Raw genomic sequence first — 20411 nt, 5'->3', positions numbered from 1 at the left:
AGGCCCAATGATCATAGGTTGCCAACAAGTGATGGAGAAGAGTGTCTCTACCTTTAGGAAATAACTGCAAAGTGTTTGGTGGGGGTGAAGTGTCATGTCACTAAATAGAAAAACAATCACACACAGGGCACACAAGCAAATACGGCAAAATGTTAACAATGGTTGACTCCAGTGGCAGGAATACAAGTGTTCATTGCCCCATTCGTCCAACTTTTTCTGTTTGAAAAAGCTATTTAAGTTCTTTCACCAGCAGTGGCGCTGTTGAACAGGACGAGATCCCTGCCTCACCAACCATGTTTCAGCTGAGGTGCGGGGCAGTGAAATAACAAATCCATGTACTCCAGAGAGGAGGGCGCTACCGGCTTTTTCCTAAAGCAAGAAAAAGAAGACAACAAAGCCTAAAGAAAAGAGCAATGTCAATAGACAGTCAGTGAATTTCCGACAGGGAATTTCACCAGAAGAATGCAATGAAATGCACCAACATATACTTTAAAAATATACCAATACTTGACAGCCTATACAGCTGTTAGACACTGACAGCTAATGAAAGATTTGTTGCATATTCAGTGTAACTAAAAAATACATGCTTTTGTTCAGACGAAGTAAAATGTATATTTTAAGGCAGGACGAGAAAATGAAGCATAAAATTCTCTCTGTCCATTAGGGCCTTCGCGCCCCGCCTTTGATGGCAGCGCGCATCACATTACACATTAACCAGACCTCCTCAAAGGTGGGAATGCCCGCTCCACCATAAAGATCAATTCTTTTCCTTTATTCTGACGCTGGTAATGTAACTGCTTAGACGAACAGTGTACTTTCCCAACTTCGTAGGGGGTCACGGTGACCTGCTGCTGGCTTTATACTGAACTTTATTTAAAATGTCAGTAAATGACCACGCCTTCGACTTCTAACAGGCAGAACAGTCTTTCGGAATTTTCTGAAAGACTTCCTCCTGGTTTATAATCCTCAATTTGGCTCAAGTAAAATTCTTTTTGCTTCTTGTCAATTGAAATGTAATGGACAATTCTAAATGCAAAATTATCCTTCTTTAGGAGACTTTTCAAAGTCTGCCGTGCATGGCAGGTAAGGACCATCCATGGACACTAAAACTAGTGGCAAAAGGATGATGACAGACAGGATATTTGCGTAGCCTCAAAAGTACTTATTGGTTACAATGGGGAAAAGAGTAACTTTACACTGGAGAAACCTGGCAGACACGCCTTCCCTTAAGATGGAGATCTACATCACCAGTGCAAGGCGTATGGCCATCACGTGCCCTTGAAATGATGCACTGAAAGGACAGCATCACTTTGGTGGTGTTCCTGCCCCAGACACACAACCTCCACCTGTTCAGGAGAAACATCAGACAAGCCCAAACTAGGATCTCCCTCAAAATAAACAGTCCATACTCTTTAAATGTGTCAAGGTCATGAAAGACAAAGACTGGGAACCTGCGCCAGGTCGAAGCCGGCTCAGGAGACCACGTGGGAGGAGCCTGGGTGAGGACTGTGGTGCGACAGCAGTGAAACGTGCGTGGGTTCTGGACACGAGCTCATCACAGTGCATCTCAAGGCTCATTTCCTGCTTTTGGCAACTATGCTATGTTTAGGCTTGTGTGAGACATTAACATTTGGGGAAACTGGGTGAAGAGTTTACGAAACCTTTATAGTATTTTTGCAACCTAAAATTATTCCAATGTAAAAACTTAAAAAAATTCGAAAAGCAAAAACAGAAAGTCTGACAGGACTTGGGGGAGGATGTATCTTCCCACTTCTACACACATTACACCCCCTCCACCCCATCCCACCCTGAGGGCAGGGTTTTCCTCTGTCCTACTCATCTGCACCCAGGATGGTGCCTAGGAGGTGACAGTGTGTGGAACAGCCGTGACTGGCTCACGAGGTACCAATTAGCAATAGACGTGTGCTCATGTCTTCCACAAATAACAAAGACCAGCATCCCTCATTTCCTGCAGCATCATATGGGGAGCGACTTCTCATCCTGAAGTTGTCCTCCTTGTGTTTGTTTTCTGTAGAAAAACCCCCTGTTCGTGGATCCTGTGTGTTTTCCTAGGTCATGGTCTTTCAACTCTAGGCTCAACTTGGCGAAGAAGGGTAGGCCCACCTTTGAAGCATAATTCTGCATCTGTGCTAGGACGCGTGTATGTGATGTGCAAGGGAGGTGACTCAGTTTCCTGGAGCTGCTGTAACAAAAAAAAAGCCACAAAACTGGTGGCTTAGAGCAATAGAAAGTGATTGTCTCCCAGTTCTAGAGGCCAGGGGTCTGAAATCCATGTGTCCACAGGGCCACGCTCCCTGGAAGGAAGGCTCCAGGGGAGGGTCCTTCCTGCCTCTTCCTGCTTCTGGTCTCCTGGTGATCCTGGGCTTGTGGCGGCATCATGCCATGTCTGCCTCTGTCCTCACGTGGCTTCCTCCCCTCTAGCTCTGTCTTTGCATGCTGTTCTTCTTGTCTGTCTCTCTGCGTCCTCTTGTTTTCTTATGAGGACACCAGTCATTGGACTTAGGGCCCACCCTAATCCACTATTAACCTCATCTTAACTAATTACATCTGCAAAAAACTTATTTCCAGATTAAGGTCACATTCTGAAGTTCTGGGTAGATGTGATTTTGGAGGACACTATTGAACGCACTGCAGAAAGTGTAAAGAAGATAAAATAAGTAATAACAGTCACTACCACCTAATGAGGGCCTACTCTGTGCGAGGACTTTATAAATCTTAAAACAATCCTGCAAGGGAGGGCTGGCTTTTGCCCTTTGGTAGGTGAGCAAAGAGGCTTACAGGTTATGCCCTTGCCCGGAGTCTGAAAAAGACAAAGGCAAAGGTAACACCCAGGCCAGTCCGTCTGCCCAGCAGGAAGACCCCACATGCCGCGGAGCAACTAAGCCTGCGCGCCACAACTGCTAAGCCTGCGCTCTAGAGCCCGCGAGCCACGACGACTGAGCCCGCGCTCCTAGAGCCCGTGCTCGGCAACGCGAGAAGCCACCGCAGTGAGAAGCCCGCGCACCGCAACGAAGAGCAGCCCCCGCGCGCGGCAACAAAGACCCAACGCAGCCAAAAGTAAATAAATAAATAAGAAAAATGTTAAGTTATAGAAGTATAATTTTTAAAAAGTACTTTAAGAAAGAAAAAGACAAGGACCTTTTGGGACTTCCCTGGTGGTCCAGTGGTTAGGATTTGGTGCTTTCACTGCCGGGGCCCGGGTGCACTCCCTGGTCAGGGAACTGAGAGCTCACAAGCCTCGTGGTATGACAAAAAAAACAAAAGTCAAGGACCTTTCATTCCTTCTCAAAGTCTGTAGAGAATATTCTGAGCCACGTCCTTTGAGCTATTTTGCAGACACCGAAACCCCCAGCAGATGGAAGAAGTTAATTACATGATGAGAAGCCTATAGCCGTGAGGCGGGCTGCCGGCCCACCTTACACAATTCCAAGAACCGGCCTCCAGGAGATGGGGGCAAACCAGTGCTGGAACTGAAGATTAACTGTACTTAAAACAATCGAAGGACACTGACCACGTCACCGCGTGACTGATTTCAAGATGACCATCAGAGCTGACTGTGCTCTTCTGCATGTAGCTCCCCCCAACCCGGGCCTGTGCACCCCTGAACCTCCCCTTTAAAATCTCTTGTCCCCTGATCAGCAAGGGGGAGTTGATTCTTTGGGACAAGAGCCCACCTTCTCCCCAGGATTGCCAGCTTCCTCAATAAAGCTGCCTTTCCTCCTACCCAACACTTGGCTCTTAGTATTGTATTCCTGAGTGATAAGCAGCTGAACGTGAGTTCCGTAACATGAGGAGTCAGAAATTTATTTAACGCCTCCTATGTGACAGGTGTGGAGGCAGGGGACAGTCTCAGTGGTGCCTGTCTGTCTGCTGGGGACCTGGACAAGGGGCCCTAGGTCATTAGGAGACACAGAGAGAACAGCCGGATGGCCGAGGACAGCTCAACAGGTGCACCCAGAGAGTCACCTGCCCCCGTGCGGGCCCAGGCCTTTCCCCTCTGATTCTTCCGATGCCCCTAAGCTTAGAAAATCCTTTGCCTACATTAGTTTATAGCAACGGCTCTTCAAGATGTACATCTGTTCCCTCCCTTGAGTCGTCCCAATTTCTGTACCTCCTTCCACCTCTCAGAGGGGGCTCAGGGCTGTCTCTGCTCGGGCTGGCTGCCTCAAGGGGCCTGGCTCGGAGGTAAAGCCACCGTCTGCTTTGCTTCCAGCTCGGCCAGGCAGCCCGGCCCGTGATGGATCCTGACGCAGGAGGCTGGGCAGCAACGTGCCACGTGGAGCAGCTATGTTTAGGTTTTACCTCCACTGATATTTCCCTTGTTACTGAAGATGACTAGGCGAATGTAATAAATGCTTACTTGTTTAAATGTTTCACCTTTTTCTTTTTTTTCTGCCCCCACCCAAAGGATCTCTTGGGCTAGAATTTAATTAGCAACAAATTCTGGTGATGAAATTTTTGCAATATGAAACCCAAGCAACTGAAGAGAACGGGGCACAGGTGTATGAGTCACCTGCCGAAGTGTAGCAACAGGGAAACACGCGAGCCAGGTTGTGAGGGGAACAGGATACGCCCGTTTGGCATGCGGACTCTTTTGAGCAATAGGCAATCAGGAGCCAGCATGCTCAGGAAGAACTATGACCTCTTCCTTGACTGCCTAAAAGAAGCGAGATAGGGGGCCTGTGCCAGAAGAAGAGCTATCACCAGAGGTAAATTTTTTTATCTGAAAGACTTCCCTGAACAGCAGAGCAAACATTAATTACCAACCTCAGCTCTCTGTATCGCCCCGTGAAGGGCCCTCCTCCCCTTGGGAGCCCCAGGCCCCCATCCCATTCCTTGAGGCATATAAGCCTCGATGGCCAGGCTCGCCCTTGGTCTCATATCATCGGGGCTCCTGTAAGTAAGAAATTAAATTTGGTTTTTTCCTGTTAATCTGTCTTATATCAATTTAATGATTAGTCCAGCCAAAGAATCCAGAAGGGAAGAAGGGAAAATGTCTGCAGCTCTACAGCTGTCTTGCTGGGGTAGAAGGGACCAGGAGACACTGAGAAAAAAAAAAAAAAAAAAAAAACCACCTTGGCTTCTACTGACTCTGGGAAAATCAGAGATCACAAGTGAAACTTCAAAATTGCTTGAATTTAAAATTTTGATCCTTCTGAATAGGGATTTCAAATTGAAGTGGATGGGCTCAGGACTGTAGGTGGGGAGACGGGATACTAGGTCTCTTCCCCTGGCTCTAGTAGGATAAAAAGCTGTGCCGTCAAGGAATGAGATGAATGTCAACATTTTTCAGGGCATTTGGGTAGAAAAAGTAATGCTAATTATGGGTTAGACTTATGTTAGTATCGTAATTATAGGCAATGATAATGGTAACATCATCAACTCACCCTAGGGCCCAGACACCGTCCCAAGCATTGTATGCTCACCAATTCACTTCGTGCTTCATTTAAGCACAGAGAGCTTCAGCAGTTACTCCTATGCCACACAGCAGGTACAAGGAAAGGGTGGATCAGCAGCATTCAAGAGTATGACCTTCAGAGCTTGCCTTCCATGGCAGCTGGAAAACATGTCTGGACCCAAACCTGCAGCAATAAAGCAACATCGACTTCATAAAGCAGCATGAGACAATGACTATACAGACAGACAATGGCCAGACCAGGTACATGTGACAAGAGACCCACCACCTGTGCAACAACCATCCAGAAGCCAGACCACAGCCTCTGCAGCCATTGGCCCAGAATGTCAGGAGGTGGCCGTGACAGTCACCTTCTCTAATTTTTGCCCCATCCCCCCTTCTAACTCAGGACAACCAGAGAAGGCCAAATATGCCCCTGAAAGCAATCAGACAGGACGTCCAGCTTGTACTGAGCCCGCCCACAGCCTCCCCGGGCCCAAAGGCTCCATCAGGGCACACCTAAGCTTTCCTTTTCTCTGGTATAAGCCACCCCCTCCTCTGCCTGCCCGTGAGTCTCTGTCAAAACCCAAGCGATGGTGGTGGATCCCCTGCTACAGCCAGCTCTGAAAAAACAAGGCTTTCCACAGGCGTTACCCTCCTAGTTCTAAAATGTGAGCACCTACAGACCCAGGTCCAGCAGGGACAGAGGGTCAGGCACAAGGAGGTGCCACAAGGTGCCCCCCGCCACCGCCCCGAGCTGCAGGATGACAAAAGGCACAGAACCGCCTGGCCTTGCCCTTCTGGGTCATTATTTTCTGATGCTTTGTTTTTGACACAGAGGAGTTTTCCATTTTTATGGGGTCAAATCTGTCTCTCATTCATTCATTTATTCAATTATGAATTGTGGGAGTCTTGAAACCCGGTCCTGTGACTGGTTTATAATTAACACTCATGCCCAGCTGTCTGTTCTGGTTTTTCCCTCCTGTCCTAGCCCTTACCTGTTTGATCACATTTTTGCCTAATCCGTAAGGAGTGGTGAAGCTCAGGGGTTTGGAGCCACAGCGTTCCGATAAGCATCCCTGTCTATGTGCTGTTCTGAGTCACCCTCCAGGGCAAGATGACCTTTACAGAGTATGTTGACACAGACTCCAGAGTCACAGACCAGCAGACCAAAGACACGTAGAAGGCAGATGATTCAGATGATTCACCCCAGCTCCTGCTCTTCCCGTTTAAAAAGTGCTAACTCAATTTTTCTAAATGTAAATTGGAAGTGCCAGTTCAAGTACACTGCTTATTTTTAATGATCTTTTATTTATTCATTGGTAGGAGTTATTAATATATTGTCAGATATGTGTAATGAGGATATTTATCCCAGTGGGTGGTTTGTTTTCTCATTCTCATAAAAATGTCTTTCAACGAATAGTTCTTTCTTTTCATTAAATGTAAATGATCAATTAAGAACAATAAAAACTAACTCAGATCAATGAGGGGTGGATCTGAGGCTTCCCTCCTCCCTTGCTTGGAACCCTTCCTTTGCCGCAAACCCCGCTGTCAGGGTTTGGCTTTCTGTGCTGGGGCCTTTGATGGGTGTCAGTCTCTCCTTCCCCTCCCGTCAGGGCTCAACCACACACGACCTCCCACGCTTCCCTGAACTTACAGACCAGGCTCTGCCCTAGAAAGTATCAGAAAGGCTCACCTCCCCACACACTCGCTCTCGGGCCACTCCCACTGGGCCCACCAGGAGGTGAGGCTGGGCCTCTGCCTGCAGAGTCGGCGCCCAGTGATGGGAGAGGCCCAGTGACCACTGAGGTGCAGCCCTGTCGGGTGGGAGGCAGATGGATCTTTCTGAAAGGCCACTCCTGTCCAGACAGCCCCCAGCCCAGGCCCCACCCTGCCCCAATAAGACGGGGACCCTTCCCTTCCCAGAATGTTGAACATTCTCATCCAGGATGTCTCAACCCCAAACCAAACCACGTCAGAAGCAAGCCCTTAACTAACTCCATACACCTGAGCCCACCCCAGCCTGAGACCCTGGGAGTCATCACGTCCGCATCACTGGAGCCTCTTCTGTCCACCCACGTCAGCCCTTCACTGTGTCCCCGGGCCACATGCCCATAATGTTCACAGCAGCCCACATGACAGGCTGGCCCAGGTGGGGCGCTGGGCGGGGCCGTGGGATGAGGGGCGCCAGGCTGGCAGATGCCCGCGGGAGGGAGGGCCTGCCAGCCGGCCCCTGCCCCTCTCCCCCACCTCCCCCGGCTCCTCCAGCTCCCGCGCTGGGCGAGGGCTTCTCTCCCCTCGGCCCTCGGTCCAGCTGCCCGCTGCTCTCCGGACCCCAAACGCCCCTGTCGTTTCAGGACCCACTACTGTCATCTCACGCAGTGGGTCAAACTGTGGGGACCCGGAGACCAAGACAGGACAGTGGGGTCTGGGGGCACTGTGTGGTCCGGGAGGCCAGGGAGGAGTCAGGATGGGCCAACTCCGGCCGCGCCCTGCCCCGTACCGGGCCGGTACCCCCGAGGTTTCCCGCAGGGCAGTGCCCGGGGCAGAGCCCGCCCAGCCACCGCGAGACACGGCGCACGTCCCTTCCCGGGAACCCGCGGACCGCGCCCGCACCCCCACCCACGTCCTGCAGGGCCGCACGCCCACCGCGCCCTCTGACTCAGCCGACAGGGCTGGCCGACACCAAACCCAGGGAGAGGGGACAGCCCTACAGCACACGACCCTTGGTCCCGAGAAGGTGCCTGCCGGGGGTCCCAGGCTGCGGCCTGCGCCCTCCCACGGCGCATCCCTATCAGTAGCCCCGCGCCCAATTCCCGTCCCGGGCGCCCGGCACCCCATTTCCGGTCCCGGATTCCCCTCAGCCGCGCGCAGTGGTTCCGCCCGCGCGTCACGTGACCGCCGCGCCTGGCCGGGGACTGGATATAGGTCCGCTGCTCCCGCCAGAGTCAGCTGCGGCCCAGTGACCGTCGCCTGGTATCCACAGCCGCCCGCCCCGCCCGCCGCCGAGATGATGTGCGGCGCGCCCACCACCACGCAGCCGGCCACGGCCGTCACCCAGGTCATCGCCGACCAGGTCAGGGCCCCGGGGGGCGGATGGGGTCCTGGGGGCCCGGGCAGTCCGCAGGCATCGCCGCCGGGACAGAGGCGGTGCGCCCGAGCGCATCGCGCCGTGGGCCGGGCTGGGCGCAGGCCGATGGCCCTCCCCGCCTGGGAAGCGCGCCCTCGAGCGGAGGTGTCCGCGGGGGGAGAGCCGCGACGTGCCCGTTGGGGAGAAGCACTTAGAGAGCAAACGGTACAGTAGGAGGCGTGAAGTAACCCTGCGTGAGTCCGGGGACAGGGTCCACAGGCGTCCTAGACTTAGGCTCTTATTCTAGCACTGTCGTGTACGTTTGAAGTTCTCTCCAAACGAACAGCTTCGAAACGCAATCCAGCCTGGGTCGCGGAGGCAGAGCCCGGTTCGGAGCCTGGGCAGCTGTCGGGCCGGGTTCCGAGGAAGGCACCTGCACCCAAGGGTCAGGTGAGGGTGGGAGGAGCGGGGCCTGCCCCGCCTATCCTCGTGTGTCAGCAAAGTCGGCTCTTGACAAGCAAGACCCCTTCCCGCCTCTTCGTGGTTTTCCGGGCCTGAGAATTCCCCGCTTGTCATGTGAACTTTCAATGTGTGTCAGCTCACTTGGGAGGGAAGAGTTACTGTCTCAAAGGGCCTCTTCATTTGGGGTCAGTCCCTTGAAAGTGACATGTCAGTGGACCGTTCTCACTGCCCCTGGGAACAAGGAGGCTGCCTGTGTGCTGGGTGGTCTCTGTGAGGGGCATGGGCACCATCTGGTGGCCCTTTTTACTGACGCTTTGGGGACAGTCTGGGCTGCACATGAGAAAATCAGAGGCCAGAGACTGGCCCGGGTCAGAAGGACGTCGCGGTGCTGCACTCCGCCCCGTCTCCTCCAGTCCTGTCCTAGGGCCCTCCCTGGCCCTCCGCCCCACCTGGTCCCCTCAGGGCCGGGAACTGGCAGCTTCCTAAGTGACCCGGGGCCTTCTGCACACCCCCTGGCTACAGCCCAGCTCGTCTTTCTCCTGGCCGGCAGGCAGTGGTGTCAGTGGCCTGCCACACCGCAGGCCGTGGCCTGGCCTGGCATTCGCCGCCTCCACATGCTCTTTTCCGCCACCTCCTTTAGGGTTTTCTCAAGCCAATCAGTCCTTGCACAGGGCGGGGGCTCTGTACAAGTCCCCCTGAAGCAGAGAGAGAGAGAGACGATTCCATCTCAGACTCCCAGGAGGGTCTGTGGGTGTCACTCACCCCCCTGGTCTTGGAAACTGTCTGCAGGGTCAGTTCCCTGCAGACCTGGCAGGCACCTGGCAGGAAGAAGGGCCCCACGGGGGAGCGTTCAGACGCAGGTGGGCACCAGCCCCAGGAGGACACGCGCACCGCCGTGAGAGCCGTGGCAGCCGCGTGGAGAAAAGGCGGCCCACCTTCTCACTTCCGGACCCTCCCTCCTGTCCTTTCTGCCCACCTTATCCACAGGGAGCCCCCCTCCCTTGAAGGCCTTGGCCACAGGGACTCGCTGGCATGCGTGGCGGTGACCCCCTCAGCTCCCAAAGCAGCATGCTTCCGGGCTTCACTGAAATCCTCCGACCCTCTAGAACTGGTCCTGTGACTGCAGTGCAGAGTCAGCGTGCTCTAGTGCCTGCCAGTAATCCAGAGAGCAGCCAGAGCACTTTGAAACTAGATTTTAGGTTTTAAAGTCAAGACAAAACAACCTGATCCCCCCTTCCTCCATAAGAACGCTCAGTTCCCAAAAGGCCAAGACCCTGGAAAACAGGACTGATCCGAAAGTGTGATTACCGTTTGACACCAAGAATCAGGCCGATCAGCCTCTGCTCAAAGGCATTGCATCCTAGAGAAATCATCAAAAATGCAGCAAAGTTGGGCTTCCCTGGTGGCACAGTGGTTGAGAGTCCGCCTGCTGATGCAGGGGATACGGGTTCGTGCCCCGGTCCGGGAAGATCCCACGTGCCGCGGAGCGGCTGGGCCCGTGAGCCATAGCCATTGAGCCTGCGCGACCGGAGCCTGTGCTCCACAACGGGAGAGGCCGCGACAGTGAGAGGCCCGCGTACCACAAAAAAAAAAAAAAAAAAAAATGCAGCAAAGCATTTCTCCCTGCAAAAGTGTGTTATCTGCTGCATTATCTGTCACACAAGAAATTGGGAATACTTAAGAGAATTAAGGCACATCTAGAAGATGGAAGGTTAAATTTAATATTAAATTTAGTTTAGCATTTTTAACTGTTTTAGCTTTCAATTTTAAAAGAGTAATTAGGGGCTTCCCTGGTGGCACAGTGGTTAAAAATCCTCCTGCCAATGCAGGGGACACAGGTTCAATCCCTGGTCTGGGAAGATCGACATGCCGCGGAGCAACTAAGCCCGTGCGCCACAACTACTGAGCCCGTGTGCCACAATGCTGAAGCCCCTGGGACACAGCTACTGAAGCCCGCGTGCCTAGAGGCCGTGCTCTGCAACGAAGAGTAGCCCCCACTCGCTGCAACTAGAGAAAGCCCTCAAGCAGCAACAAAGACCCAATGCAGCCAAAAATAAATAAATAAATATAATTTCTTTAAAAATAAACAAATAAAAGTGTAATTAGGAACTTCCCTGGTGGTCCAGAGGTCAAGAATCCTGCTTCCATTGCAGGGGACGCAGGTTCGAGCCCTGGTCAGGGAACTAATATCCCACATGCCGCGGAGCAGCTAAGCCCGTGTGCCGCAACTACTGAGCCTGTGCGCCACAACTACTGAGCCCGCGCGCCGCAAGGGAGAGCCCGCATGTGGCAACTGAGACCCCATGCAGCAAAAATAAAAATTTTTAAAAAGAATTTAAAAGAGTGATTTAAAAACTATGTATACTCTTTGAGATGAACTGTTGGTTAAGTGAAAGAGAAAAACAGGGTATGAACTTACATACGTCGTTGTGACGATGAAAATATCAAACTATTCCATGCCTGGAAAAGAAAGGGAAAATGACACAGAGAAATAGTACCGTTGAAACTTGGCAGAATTAGAGAGCTGTTTTCTATACTTTATCTTCAGAGCTGACAGTTTAATGTGTCTGCTCAGTTGTGAAGAACAGTCGTGTTATAGAAAGTCTGTAGAGGGCCGACATCAGAGTTCGGCCGTGACATTTAATTCAAGTAAGTGCGTGTGTCTCTCCGTTCTCTCCTCCCCCAGGTGAGGTCCCAGCTGGAAGAGAAGGAGAAGAAGTTCCCGATGTTCAAGGCTCTGGAGTTCAGGGTCCAGGTGGTCGCCGGGACGCTCTTCTTCATCAAGGTGGGATGTCAGCCTCTTCAGAGGGTCTGGCCTGAATTGGGGGCGCCTAGGTGCCTGGGCAGGGGTGCTTAAGAGGGTCGAGTGGCAGCCCCCAGCTTCAGGGGGCTGCTGGCCGTCTAAAATGAGCACGCGTGTGCACGCGCGCACGTGTGTGTGCGCGTGTGCGCACAGCCTCCTGGAGGGGGGGAGGACCGAGGCTTTCGGGGACTCGGGGCTCTGACGGAGGGAGTGTGGGTGCCGGGTGCTGGCTGGGGCTCCAAGGGCGTCCCCTGCACTCGAAGGAGGAAGGTGGGAATGTCCTCAGCCCAGTTGCTGGTCACCTGAAGGGACATGGCCTCCAGGCACCCAGGGCCTCTCTCCCAGTCCAGCCGAGTCCAGTGGAGTAGGGGGACTTGGGGTCAGAGGCCGCACCCGCCCCTCACGGGACTCTCTTTCCAGGTTCAAGTGGACGATGACAAGTTCATGCACATCCGAGTATTTGAGAGCCTCCCACACGAGAACAAGCCCTTGACCTTGACCAGCTACCAGGCCCACAAAGGTAGACACGACGAGCTGACCTACTTCTAGTCCCGATTTTGCACAGAGCCCGTCGCCCGTGTGGGTCTCTCCACTGCCAACCTGTGTCTGTGACCTCACGCGGCGCCATTCGGGGTAGGTGAGGGGTGGGGGGGGTGGGGGGGATGCATCTCTGCGGTGTCTCTGTTCCTCACTTTCATTGTGTTCATTTTTTTCTCCCAGTCAATGATCTTAAGTAAATTACTTTCAAAGAGAGCTTGTGTTATCTTTAAATATATGTATTTTTTCAGTGTTCACAAATTTTCTCTGTTTTGGGGTTTTATCTTCATCTGAAGCCGTAATCACAGTCGAGAGGTGTCACGAGGTGAGAGCTGTCCAGGGTGGAGCCCCCGCTGGGCCTCGTGCAGCCTGAGCCCCTCCCCCTGGGGAGCTGAGCAGGGGTGGGGGACGCCCAGGTCTCAGCAGGCGGGCTGTAGCCCCAGGATTCCAGGAGCCTGTCTTCTAACTGCAGCTCCACACGCCTCCATTGCTGTGACTCTGTATCCTGTCTCTAAAGCACGAGGTTTAAGGGAACCCCCTGGCGGTCCAGCGGTTAGGACTCCGGGCCTTCGCTGCTGAGCGCGAGGGTCAGTCCCGGTTGGGGAGCTAAGATCTCGTGAGCCGCAGGGCGCGGCCAAGAATGAGTAAATACATAAATACATGAAGACGTTTTTTTCAGCAAATCCAGCTCTGGAGCATTAGCTCGAGATGTCCTCAGACACACTGGCACGTTGCTGGCTCTGGCATAGAGACGGCCAGGTGTGGGCAGCAGAGGTGTAACCCTGCAGGGACCGCCGAGCGCCGTCAGCCGGCAAGGCCGTCGCGAGCTCAGCACCATCTCCCACCCCCGAGGCCCCTGCCCTCCTGGCGCCGCCCGTGCCCGCCGGCACCCAGGAGCCGGTCCTGCCCTTCCTGGGCACGTAGGGCGTTCCTGGCCGCTCCGGCCTATGCTTCCCTCTCCGCTTGGCTGAGGACTGGCTGATGACTCGCCTGCAGCCCCAGACGCGGGAGAGGCGCCTCTGGAAGGGAAAAGTGTCGGCCTGTGAGGCACCTGCCTCAGCTGTGTGGCTGTTGCGTGGTCTCCAGGGGCGGGAAGCTGATTTTCAGCCGAGGCGGCGTGGTGGGCTGCTGGGCATCTGGAGGAATTAGGGGTTCAAGATCCTCAGACTTGTCCTTCCAGACGTCCCTGTCCCAGGCCTCAGGGCCCACTCCTCCCCTTTAAGGACCCTACTTTCTTTTTTTTTTTTAATTTATTTATTTGGTTGCATCAGGTCTTAGTCGCGTCACATGGGCTTTAGAGCACGGGCTTAGTTGCCCCACAGCATGTGGGATCTTAGTTTCCCGACCGGGGCTCAAACCCTCATCCCCTGCATTGGAAGGTGGATTCTTAACCACTGGACCACCAGGGAAGTCCCAAGGACCCTACTTTCTTTTCTTTTTTTTTTTTTTTTTTTTTTTTTTTTGCGGTACGCGGGCCTCTCACTGTCGTGACCTCTCCCGTTGCGGAGCACAGGCTCCAGACACGCAGGCTCGGCGGCCACGGCTCACGGGCCCAGCCTCTCCGCGGCATGTGGGATTTTCCCGGACCGGGGCACGAACCCGTGTCCCCTGCATTGGCAGGCGGACTCTCCACCACTGCGCCACCAGGGAAGCCCTCAAGGACCCTACTTTCAATGCAATCCATTTTCTTGGTTTCCCAGGGCTGCCAGGCCCCAGACGTCTCTGGGCTTGTGGCTGCATCACGCGTCTGCCTCTGTGTGTCTGTGTCCCTCCTCATCCCATCAGGACCCCAGTTACCAGATTTAGGTCCACCCTAATGCAGTGTGACCTCAACTAGCACACCTGCAAAGATCCTATTTCCAAATAAGGTCACATTCTGAGGTTCTGGTGGCCCTGACTTATTGGAAGACACCATTGATTTGGGGGGAGACACCAGTCAAAGCTAAATTTAGCATCCTTTTCAAGGGTGCTACCTTTACAACGAGACCCTGAATTCTACACTCAAAGTGGGCAAACTGCGTGTAACGTGAATTATATCTGAATAAATCTTTAGCAGTGGGGAAAGGGATGGATGGGAGAGGGAGGAAAGTACCTCCTCTCCTCTCCCTTCCTTTCCCCCATCCCCCAAGGTCATGGCTGACAGCCACACTCCAGGGAAAGCAGAGCAACACAATGGAAGGGGCCTGGGACAGCCTTGCGCAGGTTAAGACTGCTGCGGGGGCCACAGCCTGAGTCTGCACCTCATGGGGAATTTCTTCAGTGTCCTAACGTAGGCAGAATCACAGATAGGACAACGCTGTGTGGCTGAGATCCCAGAGGTCCCTGGAAAGTTCCATGCAACACGTGTCCCAGTGCCCGAAACCTGTGGGTGTTACCTTATAGAGCAAAAGGGATTTGGCAGATGTGCTTAAGCTAAGGGTCTCAAGGTGGGGAGATGGGCTTGGCATAGCCGGGTGGGCCCAGCATCACCACAGGGTCCCCGTGAGAGGGAGGCAGGAGGGTCAGTGTCAGAGAGACTGAAGGTGGAGGAGGGGCCACGAGCCAAGGAACACGGGTGCCTCCAGAGCTGGAAAAGGCTGGCAGGGAAGAGTCTCTCCGGAGCCTGCGGAAGGAGCCAGCCCTGCCCACCCGTTTTCAGACATCTGACCTCCAGACCGAAAGAATACATCTGTGTTGCTTTAAGCTCCTCGATTAGTGGGAACGTGTCACAGCAGCCACAGGAGACTGTCACCAGGAGGCAGAGTCCGGGCCAGGAGGGCCTTGCTGGCGAGCAGAGCAGCATAAGGTTTCCAGATGCGGATCTGAGAGGTCGAGTCAGAGGCGCTTGGGACAGGATCCCGCGTCCTCCCCCACCCCTCCCTGCCTGTCCAGCAGGGCCAGGTGCTGCCCGGAGGCGACCTGAGGACTTATTTACAGAGATGTGGGCTGATCCTGGGGAGAGCAGGTACCTGCCGGGCTCTCAGGACCAGCGCTGTCACCACACAGGTGTGAAGGAAGCCGGACGGAGCGTGAGGCTTGGTCAGTGACTGAAGCTGGTCCTCAGCAATCGGGCAGGGAGGGGCCGGGAAAGGGAGCCCAATCCTGCGGGAAGCCCGCCTGGAGCCCACTGCCCAGAGCATCCAAACCAGCCCTCCCAGGGCAGAGAACAGCAGGAGAGAAGGGCATCTGGCCACGGCGGGCAGGACAGTGCAGGTCGTTTCCCGAAAGCGGGATGTCAGGTCCTTTCCCCAGGGAATCGGCTGCCCTCCGTCCCCAGCAGTAACCACTGCCCGGGTGGCTGTTTCACACAGCTTTAGGTCCTAGTTCACAGAAGGGAGCTCCTCTGGAAAAAAGAAATCACACTTCAACACAATCACCATGAAAATATTTATTTGTGATAATCGTTAAGTCAGTAAGACCAGTACAGACAGACACGGCCTCTACAGCACTGGAACAAGTTTTATGTTTCAAACACGTCCACACGCCACAGGTGGGGCTGGTAGAGCACAGGGCTAGTGAAACCACTGCCAGAAACACAGAGACCCCCCCCGCCCCCCGCCAACTTGCAGCCGGGATCGAGCTGTGTCCCAGGGCTGCATCACTTCCCCCGAGGAGCCTCCAAAATCTGAGCTCAATTAGGGAAGGACTGGATTGGCATCGGCCGGCCTGAGTCAGTGCCTCAGTCCTCCAGTGGGTCCAGTTTTGCAACTGTTGGGGGAAATCCCAACGCAAATTCTAAATTAGAAAGTATGAAGCTTTAAATCTCAAAACATTCAAGACGCCACCCACATACTCCTTACCCTTCAGGGGCCGCATGGAGTAGATTAAGATTTCACTTCCATTTCTCCAGATATCAACATCTACACCTCCCATATCGTCAGGAGGACAGTCCCAGACATTTTGCAGGAATGCACTAAGGCTGCAGTTTGGGGGCACACTGGGGGGGGTTGCTGCCAGGCTTACTGATTCCCCCTTTCTGTCCCCTGACCCCCCCTACCACGCCCTACACACACCCTCCTTGTGCCAGAAGTTGGGTCCTCAGTGAGAAGGCAACTAGTGGTCCAAAACCCGCTGACCCAGCTCCGGCTCAGACAAGCACGAGGGAGGGTGCCCAGCTCTGCATCCTCGGACGCACAAGGACCAAGGCCTGCCCGGGGGCGTCACGCGCACAGGAGCCTAGGGTGGCGTGCCCTCCTCTCTGTCCGCCCAGTCCTGGCCCTTGCAGGGCAGTGATGCCCCAGGCCAGGGTGAATGGCCCGTGGCCTCACGAAGGTATGTCCTCCCGGAACGGGTTTCCTGCTGCAGAAGATCGGGGGCCTGCCCCATGCTGATGTGGGGCTGGGAGCCTCCTTCACTGCAACCCTGGAGCTTGGGGCCCCTCCCTGAGGGTCAGAGATGGACACAAGGTCTCCCGCTCTGAGCGCAGGGCTCTGGTCAGCCCCGACAGAGGAGAGCTTTCAACACACCTGTTTACTCTGCTGGAAGTTACAAAGAAAATTCTAGGAAGAGCTTTCCATTCATATAAAGTTGTAAGATAGTCTCTAAGTCAGACCTAAGATCACTCGTCAGACGAACACAGCACATCGTGTGCGCAAAGCTCTAACGAAAGGCAGGAAAGTCGTACGTAAGACATCGTTTCTTCATCGGTGTCTTTGCACATTAAGAACAGAAAACGTTCTGCACCAAGAATGAACTGCAGTCCACGGGAAGACACGTGCTACGGAGAGCTCAGTTTTAGGAACTAGGGCCCCAGGCCACGTGGCAGTGGGACACATTCACGGGCCTCCTCCCCGTGCAGTGCAGCACAGACTACAAAGCCTGGTTCCAATCACCGGACAGGAGAGACTAATGCCCCAAAGAAAAAGCCCCTAGAAGGGAAGCTGCTGTGTGTCACCTACCAGGGCGGGGGCAGGGACCTCTGCCCTCGTTGCCCCCCTTCTGGCAGAGGCCAGAAGCGCGTGACTGGATTCTGAAACCACCGCGCTGTCTGTAAAAACAGGCAGGAGGTCATGACACTGTTGGCTGCAGAAGCAAACACATGCAAGGGTGCACCAGCTCTGCACGCAGCTCCAAGGCCACCCTTGTGCGGGCGGTGCCCGATCCCTGCTCTGCGGGGGCCCAGCCTGACTGACGCCCATGGGCCGTCCTGGAGAACATGGAAGGGTCTCCTGGGTGGACGTGCATCCTGACCAACAGGCCCAAGTTCAAGGCTTCCTGGCCTAGGGCCGTGGACCTGGGCTCCCAGAGCCGCCTCCCCCCCAAGTCCCACCAACTGACGTGCTCCCTCTATAGACACGGGAGCAGCTCTCCAGGGGGTACCGATGCAAAGAACCACACGAGGTGATGCGAAGGGAAGCCCCCTGCAGCCTGGCATGCAATGGAAACGGGTGGGCTCAGGATCTGAGAAGTGAGTCTGGGGGCCACGTGGCTCCCACCCACTCAGAAAGCCAGGACGGACCACATTCACCGCGTCCCTGCTGGCACATAACCCACTCCGCTCACTCACAGTTGCCCTCCTTCCGGCCCAGGCAGGTGCTGGGGGCTCCTGAACCAACCCCTGCCCCATGGGGAGACGTATGTGAACGAGGCCTGAGACCAGGCAGGTGGCCAAGGCAGGGATTCCGGGTGATTCTGGCGCCAGAGCGGAGCCCAGCCCAGCCCCGTGGTGACGGGTGTTGATTCACGGACACGGGCCCCGCCACCGCAGGCAGGTGGTTCTGAGAGGGCGTGTGCACGCTGGGGGTCCAGCGGCCTCCAGACGGAACCCTGTCCCCCCTCTTCTCTGCCTTTCAACTGGCGAGTGAACGTGAGGTTCGAGCGATGAGGTCGGAAGCGCCAGGCCAGGCTCGGCCACTGCAAAACGAAACATACTCTGAAGGCTGGTCCTAACGGTTTAGGGAGGACAAGCGAAGCATCTTTGTTCTACCCCCACTGGCCTGCACGGCAAAAGCAGCGCAGGCTGACCTGGTTCCCTCTGCAGGACTTGGCACTGACTCAAGACTGGTTAAAAAACAAGGACCATATTTTGGAATCCATCTTTAAGGTCTCCAGGAGAAGGTCTGAAATCTCTACTCTGGTAACGAGAAAGCAATTCAGGGCCAATATATCTCTCATCTTAAAATAAATGACTATTTTCCATGTTACTAAACTGTGGAAAGTGAATACAAAAAAAAAAAGGTTAATTCTAACTTGGACCTAAACTGTATCAAAACGCACTGCGACTGGCCATGGATAACTTCTAGACGGGAAATTCTGAACAGAGACAACCGGGGGCCTCTGCTGCCATCGTGACAGATGGACTAGGTCCCAGCAGAAACGAGCCTGAGATACAAAGGGTCAGCAACATCACGAGAAAAAGTACACTTTGGGGCTTCCCTGGTGGTGCAGCGGCTGAGAGTCCGCCTGCCGATGCAGGGGACGCGGGTTCGTGCCCCGGTCCGGGAAGATCCCACGTGCCGCGGAGCAGCTGGGCCCGTGAGCCGTGGCTGCTGAGCCTGCGCGTCCGGAGCCTGTGCTCCGCAACGGGAGAGGCCGCGACAGTGAGAGGCCCGCGTACCGCAAAAAAAAAAAAAAAAAAAAGTACACTTTGCTCGGGGTGGGGTCGGGGGGGAGGTCGAACTTGCTTTCCCACAGAAGCTAAGGTTCTGGAGCCTCGATCTCCTTCTCTTAGGACAGGGGGTTCAGGCCCCAGCTCTCCAGATGACTGCGGCTTTAGGGCTGGAGGAGATAGAAGAGTTCATGATGTTACGGGAGGAACAATCCTCATCGCTCTGTGTATGATATCGAGAATCGAGGGTAAAACCCACTGCAGGGGCCAGGACTCTGCTGTAAAATTTAAAGAACCAGAGTGTATTTCCCTTCAAGTTCACAGTGCACACAGAACAAGCCACTACCCCCTGCACCATGTTTTCAGGGCAGGTCTTCACCGTCTCATTGAAGAGAGAGAGAGAGACTCTGGCTCTTCCCCTGGTCTTAACACTTGCTCTCCAAGGTTTAAAAAAAAGAACAAGGAAAGAGAAGAAAATGAAGATTTCCCGCCGGCTGGTGGTGTGGCCGTCTCCCCAGCTCTACTTGGCAGTGACAGTATTTTCCATTAAAGGCTCTGCGGAGGCCCAGGGCCCTGGGGGACTGTGGCTGGTCCCTGGGCTGCCCTGCTGGGGGGCTGTCCCCCACCAGGCCACAGGCTTCCCCCTCCTCCTGGCCAGCGGGCCCTGCAGGGACCAGGAAACATGAGAGGGGCACCCATGCCCCGACCCACCGGCCGCTGAGGAGAGCTGAGGCCCCCGACCCCGCGTGCGGGCACTCACGCCTGACAGTGGTGACGTTTGGAACGTGAGCGGAGTGGGCAAGAAAGGAAAGAAGAGGGTGCAGAGGGGCCAGCGGAGGCTGGCCTGCCTTCGTCCGGGGGCGTTTCCAAGAAAGGGCAGAAGGCAGTACCGAGGCGGCGAGAGTCCTAGCGACGTGGGCACAGCCAGGCGAGGGTGGAGGCTCCAGGAGAGGGCCTGCCCATGGGGCGAGGCTGGGGGTCGGGGACAAGGGCTGCCCTAGGAGAGCCTGCTTCCCCAGGGACCACATCCGGGCCCCAACAGCCTGCAGCCTCCCTGCTCCCCTCCAGACTGTGGGCTCCTGAGAGATGCAAACCTCTGCAGCCCCCAGAGTCGGGGCGGGTGCTGAGGATGGGCATCCATGCCTGGGGGGCCCTCAAAATTCCAGGTAAAGTGGGGCCAGGGAGGTCACCCCCGCAACGGACGGCTGGACCGGTGACAGGGCCTGCGCCACAGCCGGCACTGCGCCAGCCCGAGGTGTCTGAGAGCCGCTGCTATGGGGAGGGGCGGAGCCTGGCTGGCACAGGAGGCGGGGCTGCGGGGGGGCGGGGGCGGGGGCCAGATGACTGGCCGGTGGGGTTAAGCACACCGACGGGGGGGGGTGGGTGGGGAAGGAGCCCGCCCCCGCCCCCCCTACCTGCACACTGACACAGTGACACCACGGCTGTCACCCGCTGCAGGTGGCAAACACACAGTCCCTGACCTGCTCTGCCGTAAACTGGGCGACTTTCCCAAAAGGAGCCGACACAGGGGTGGCGACACAGGTGCGCTGGGCCGCGTGCCAGCTTCTGTCCTGTCGCCAGGCGGTCCCCAGAGACG

The 20411-nt window shown here is 55.2% G+C and overlaps 1 protein-coding gene and 1 long non-coding RNA gene across 2 annotated transcripts; one reads left to right on the top strand and one right to left on the bottom strand.

The window, feature by feature from the left end:
• Positions 1-275: 275 nt before the first annotated feature.
• On the bottom strand, positions 276-6539 carry LOC136794294 (uncharacterized). The gene is made up of 3 exons (XR_010840883.1): positions 6415-6539; positions 5409-5603; positions 276-369 (listed from the first exon to the last, which is right to left on the bottom strand). It is a non-coding gene; the product is annotated as an uncharacterized lncRNA (long non-coding RNA).
• Positions 6540-8304: 1765 nt separating this feature from the next.
• CSTB (cystatin B) lies at positions 8305-12546 on the top strand. The gene is made up of 3 exons (XM_059064827.2): positions 8305-8492; positions 11635-11733; positions 12172-12546. The coding sequence occupies exons 1-3, from the start codon at positions 8427-8429 to the stop codon at positions 12298-12300; spliced, it is 294 nt and encodes a 97-aa protein (XP_058920810.1). The 5' UTR covers positions 8305-8426; the 3' UTR covers positions 12301-12546.
• Positions 12547-20411: the final 7865 nt, after the last annotated feature.

This window comes from Kogia breviceps, chromosome 5 (genome assembly GCF_026419965.1).
Source record: "Kogia breviceps isolate mKogBre1 chromosome 5, mKogBre1 haplotype 1, whole genome shotgun sequence".
NCBI classification, from domain to species: domain Eukaryota; kingdom Metazoa; phylum Chordata; class Mammalia; order Artiodactyla; family Physeteridae; genus Kogia; species Kogia breviceps.
Note: the sequence above shows the minus strand (reverse complement) of the source record. Positions and strands in the feature narration are given on the sequence as shown.